The sequence below is a fragment of the Marmota monax genome, unplaced genomic scaffold (assembly GCF_021218885.2).
Source record: "Marmota monax isolate L192 unplaced genomic scaffold, Marmota_monax_Labrador192_F-V1.1 WCK01_AAM20220418_F8-fsc00061, whole genome shotgun sequence".
NCBI lineage: Eukaryota > Metazoa > Chordata > Mammalia > Rodentia > Sciuridae > Marmota > Marmota monax.
Genome location: NW_026695230.1, coordinates 11,540,093 through 11,546,092, shown reverse-complemented (window position 1 = coordinate 11,546,092; position 6,000 = coordinate 11,540,093). Strand labels below are relative to the sequence as shown.

Sequence of the window (6,000 nt, the reverse complement as noted above, 5' to 3'; positions counted from 1 at the left end):
GTTCTTCAGCAAGGCCCATATGGATGCTCACAGAGGGCACATCACAGGCACTGCCTGGCCCAAGAATCCACGTTGCTGTTGGGGCCAGACCTAGCGATTAGGGTTTTTCATCTGGTCTTGTGGTGGCTGGCCCTCAACGGGTCATAGCTCTGCCCACTCTGACCCTGGCTGAGGGCAGAGGCGCCAGTCCCGTCCCTCTCACTCTTAGCTCCGTATCCCTCTCCTTGGGGACCACAAACACTTTTTTCTCTTAAGACCTGTCAGAGGCAGTGACTTACTCCCAAAGAGAGCCTGCGCGCCTGGAGTCCCAGGATGGCGGCCTTGCCTCTTCCATCCACGGACGTCCCGTCCGCCTCTACCAGTCCGGGTCGGTCTTAGGACCCCTGCAGCCGCACTCAGCCCGGGCGGCGCTCTGCCAGCTGGATACCCGGCTCGCGTCCCCATCGGGCGGTCGCGGCGCCGGTGGTGGCGGGATAGGGCGCGGGCGCGCGCGGGCGGCGGGCGGGGCGCGCTCCCGGCAGGGACAGCCGCGGGGGAGGAGCGCCAGACCGCCGCTCGCGCGCCCAACGGATCAGGCTGGGGCCGTGAGGTAACTGTTGCAGCCAGCGGGAGCTGGGAGGCGACACCGAGTCTCCAGTCCCGAGAGGTGCCCGAGGGAAAAGGAGGAGGCGGCCGCAGCGGTCCCGGAGAGAAGCTCCTGCCGCGCCTCTGCTCAGCCAGCAAGCATGTCGCGGACTCCGCCGCTCCAGAGCCCGCGCGGCGGGGACCCTGGGTGGCGGCGGCGGGCGCAGCCCTGACGCGTCTCGAGCCGGTGGTCGCCCCGAACGCGGGGGACCGGGGTCCTGGAGCGCGAGCGGCCGCTGCGGTCGGAGCGCGGTGCGCTGAGCCCTGCGCCTCCCTGCGGTCCCGGCCATGAGGAGGGACGAGCGAGACGCCAAAGCCATGAGGTACCCGCAGTCGCCGGACGGGGCCGGCTCGCCCCTCGAGAGTCTGAGGAACGGCTACGTGAAGAGCTGTGTGAGCCCGCTGCGGCAGGACCCTCCGCGCGGCTTCTTCTTTCACCTCTGCCGCTTCTGCAACGTGGAGCCACCGCCGGCCTATCCCCCGCAGCCGCGGCGCGGCTCCCCCTTCTCCCCGGCGCGCCTCTCGCTGGGCGCCCTGGCCGCCTTTGTCTTCGCCCTGCTGCTCGGCGCGGGGCCCGGGAGCTGGGCTGCCGGGGCCGCCCGGCTGCGGACGCTGCTGAGCGTGTGCTCGCACAGCCTCAGCCCTCTCTTCAGCATCGCCTGTGCCTTCTTCTTCCTCACCTGCTTCCTGACGCGGACCCAGCGGGGGCCCGGCCCCGGCCGGAGCGGCGGCTCCTGGTGGCTGCTGGCGCTGCCCGCCTGCTGCTACCTGGGGGACTTCTTGGTGTGGCAGTGGTGGTCTTGGTCTGGGGGGGACGCGGCCGCGGCCCCGCACACGCCCCCGGCGGCTGCGGCGGCGGCGGCCGCGGCGGGCAGGTTGTTGTTGGTGCTGAGCTGCGTGGGGCTGCTGACGCTCGCGCACCCGGTGCGGCTCGGGCACAGCATCCTGGTGCTGCTCGTCGCCAGCTTGGTCTGGTGGGTGTCCTTCGCCAGCCTCGGGGCGCTGCCCACTGCCCTCAGGCCGCTGCTCTCCTGCCTGGTCGGGGCCGTCGGATGCCTGCTGGCCCTGGGCTTGGATCACTTCTTTCACCTCAGGGAAGCCGCGCCTCACCCCCGGGTGCCCAGTACCCTGGAAGAAAAAGTGCCTGTGATCAGACCCCGGAGGAGGTCCAGCTGCGCGTCGCTAGGAGAAACGGCAGCCGGTCACTATGGCAGTGGCAAAATGTTCAGGAGACCTTCGTTGCCTTGTATTTCGAGAGAGCAGGTAGGTGGACAGAAAGCCGGGCTCAGTGCCCGTGGGCTGGCTGCTGCATGGCGCGCTGACCTGGGGGGAAACAAAGGCGAGGGGATCAGTTTTTGTTCTGGAAAGGTTTCTTCAAATACAGAAAACTTTTTAGAAACACAGAAGCAAGTACGTTTTCTCTTGCAGTAGGAATGGGACAGCTGTTCATATTGCAGTTGTTGAAGACTTTGTGCAGTAAGGCGGATTATGTGTTGTTTGATAGGTTCACTACTCCACTTTGGGCGTACTTTGATGTCGGTCTCTTTGGTGCCATTTATCTGTTGCTGTTAACAATGATGATAATCGGCGCGAAAACAACATTCTACCTTTAAATGAGACAACCTATCTGAATTTTATTTTTTTAAAAAAATATTTATTTTATTTCTTAGTTTTAGGTGGACACAATATCTTTATTTTACATTTATGTGGTGCTGAGGATTGAACCCAGTGCCTCATGCATGCTAGGCAAGCACTCTACCACTGCGCCACAACCCCAGCCCCTATCTGATTTTTAAACGGGATTTTGTTATTATTGATAATAACTAGAGGAGTCATCGATCTTGTAATTAAAAGAACAGAAATGAGCTTTGGAACTGAGACTTATTTAGATGAAAAAGAGGAATGTGGGCAAATGCAAAGTTATACAGACTAACTCATGGTAATGTGTATTTGTTGCATAATTAGGGGAATGTTTTAACAATTTAACCTTTAAACCTGGTAATGTCTGGAAAGATGCCAGCACATTTCCATTTTTTTTTCTTGTAGGCTTTCATAGTTTTGATTTTTAAAAGAATCAAAATCATCAGGGACTGAGCATATCTTTATATAGCATTGAGATCTCTATTTGGTGTACATAACCAGGAAACTTAGTAGAACAACTGTTCACTGAGCATTTACAAAGTCAAAGTGCCTTACATATGTTGTCTCAAAGCCTCTCAAGGACTCTGTTTGATAGGTGACATTAACCTCAGTTTAGAGATGAGCCAATTGAGGTTTATTGAGGTGACCCAACTTCACAGGTCTAGAAAGCGTTGGTGTTAGGATTTGATTAGATTTTTTTAGTGCTGTGTTCTGTGCAACTTAACTGGTAAGTACAGAGGTTTTAAGTAGGAGTATATATCATTAGTTTTCAGACTTAATTGATTAGTGATATCTTTAACCTAGCATATTGGAAACAAAATTTTCTTGTCCTTACTACATCTGAGATACTTTGTTTCTTTTCTTTCTCCTGTCGTGTGTACTCTTCAAGATAATCTACAAGATAACCATGTTGATTTTATGACATGTTAAACACTGACCTGTGGTGTTCCAGTGAGACAACACTTTGCTTTTTTGATATGGCTTTAGAAGCCACTCTTATGGTCTTTAATTTTTGGTTAAATGCTTGAAAATAATGTTACGCGTTTTGTTTTCTATGTTTACTCCCAATGATAATAGACATTGCTTAGAAAATGTGTATCACGAGAAAATTGTTTTAAGAGGATTCATTGTATAGCAAAGTAGTATCCGTTATTTTCATAGAATGGAATAACTTTCGACTTTTGATTACAAGGGAATTTCTTTTAGCACATTTCATAACATTTGTAGACAATTTTGCTGAACTTAACATTATAGTTTAATATATTTTCATTGCAACTTGATGGGTGTAGTCAACTTCTAATCCTCTTAATCCAGTGGGGTGCTCTTTCCCTCATAGCAACTTTTATCAGCCTTTGACTAGGTGCGCTGCTGTGCTAGGTAGTTTCATTTTTTAAATTTGTATTAGAGGAAAATACAATTTGTGCTTCTAAAAAGGGCATATTTTCTTGGTGCACAAAATCATTGAGTAGAAAAATTTGGGGAGTCTTAAAATATTTGTTAATAGTTCAGGGGTTTGTACGTGGTTGCTTAATGTTTAGTGTCAGAAATTGATACTATATGGGTGTTTCTAGAAAAGAATATTTTTAACCTAGTAGAGATTGTAATAACGAGAATTTTTATTTATGCTGTTCTTGAAGTTTAATAGGATTTGTGTGTGTGTGTGTGTGTGTGTGTGTGTGTATGCTTCACATATATATTATGATAAGGAATTTAAGAGGAAACCAGTACTTTTATGGAAGTAAAAGATCAAGAGATTTTGTAATTTTCAATATGTTGTATATGACAATTGTAAAAATACTTTGTTGTTTCAGAGGTGAAGAAAGAAGAAAAGTATTTGAGTGGAACCTGACATAGGGGAAAATGTTCTGGACTCTTAGGCAGAGGATTGAGGACTGAGGACCCTTAGGCCGAGGATTGAGCAAAGTCTTGACTCGCCTGTTTAACCTTTAAATTTCAGTAAACCTTTCTGAGTTTCAGGGATCCTGTAAAGCCAGGGGAATACCAGTAGATGAATTTTATAATACTTTCTTAGTCTAAAATTATTTGTGTTCAGTTAGTAAATACTTCTGGTAAAGATTAAATAAGAGTATAAAGGACCACAAATTAGTGATTTTTGAAGTTTTATTTTTCATGTTGAATATTGGTATTGCTAACCTATATTTTTTAAGCGTGATGCTTGGAAAAAATAAATATTATGTGTTTTTTGGAAAGAGAGAACTTTTAAAAAAAGCATATGTGTATTCATTTTTTTTGATAACAAAATCATTATACTTTCATTTCCTTAAGAATTGAAATGTTTTTATTAACATCTTAGAAACCACTTGAAAATGCATATTAATATAAATGTTTTTAATTGGGTAAGAATGGACTTAAAGTATTTTTTTAATTTTGGGGATGTTAAGTACTGTGTTGAAAAATAATGGCACATATTTGTAAAACATTTGACTTAATGCATAATAGTTGGTTTAAATATTATACGTGTCACTTTTTAACTAAGTTTTTTTTTTCAAAGTATTAAGAGATTTAAAATTTAAATCTAAGTACTGCTGACTGTGTTCTGCTTTGATGGGTTAATAGAAAGAAGCACTGAGTTTGTAATCTGTCTGCCAGGAGTCAACTGAAACTAAGAAGAAGTTGTTAAAAAATCAGTTGTCTAATGAAAGCTTTGATCAGAACTAACAAATACATTTTTATTGTATATTCTACAATGTAGTTTTCAGCTTTTCAACAAGACCATTTTGTGTGGTTAGGTAAATATGGGGTTTTGAAAGGCAAGTTGGTATGTGAGATACTTTTCTATACCTAAAATGGCAAGTGCTTTTTAAATGGCTTGGTAAATATTTTAAAATTCTGTGGTCTTAATGCCCATAAATACTATTTAAAGTGTTAATTTTATTTGAAAAAAGTGTACATATGTAGTGTGAAGACTTAAAATGAGAGGGATTTTAAAGTGTACATGATTATTTAACCCCTCTAAGGAATTTGCAGTTCCCCACTGTGAATTAGTTAATTTATCCCTCCCTCCCTCCCTCCCTTCCTTCCTTCCTTCCTTCCTTCCTTCCTGCATTGGGAATTGAACCTAGGGCCTCAAACATGCAAAGCAAGCTATGTAACACTTAGCTATATTTTCAGCTCTTTTTGAATATTATTTTGGGGCAGGATCTGGCTAAATTGCCCAGACTGACTTTACATTTGTCATCCTCTTTCCTCTGCTTCCTGAGTAGTTGGGATTACAGGTGTGTGCCATCATGTTTGGTTCTCACTTTGAATTTTTAAAATAATATTGTATTTTTGAAATGATTTTTTGGCTTCAATGATGAGTGTTTCATTCTAATTTATGTTAATATTTTGTAGATAAATATAATATTCTGTAGATAAATAAAATATGCTGTTTACATAATAATTTTATACCCTATTTTGTCATTATGTATTCTGACATCAGTTATCAAAAACACAAATTTGATTAAGTCACTTGCCCCATTTTAAGAATGCTTCATGGCTTTTCATTGTTCAGGAGATAAAGTTCATGCCCTTGACCATTGCTTGCAAAGGCCTTCATAACCTGATTTTAGCCTTTTTGGTTTTGTGTTTTACAAAGCATTTTAGAACTTGTAAATTGTCCTGACCCTTTCTTCTATTCTTGGTTCTTTTTCTTTTGGTTTTACCATTCCAACAAGTTGAAATATCTAAGGCACAAATAAGATTCAGATATCTTCAGATAGTTAACTGACACTG

The 6,000-nt window shown here is 44.8% G+C and overlaps 1 protein-coding gene across 1 annotated transcript in view; it reads left to right on the top strand.

The window, feature by feature from the left end:
• The first annotated feature begins 559 nt into the window (after positions 1–559).
• The window catches only part of Pde3b (phosphodiesterase 3B), a 214,806-nt gene continuing 209,365 nt past the window's right edge, over positions 560–6,000 (top strand). Inside the window, exon 1 of the mRNA XM_046438001.2 lies at positions 560–1,887. Coding sequence (XP_046293957.1) covers positions 913–1,887 — 975 coding nt within the window. The 5' untranslated portion in view covers positions 560–912. The remainder of the gene's footprint in view (positions 1,888–6,000) is intronic.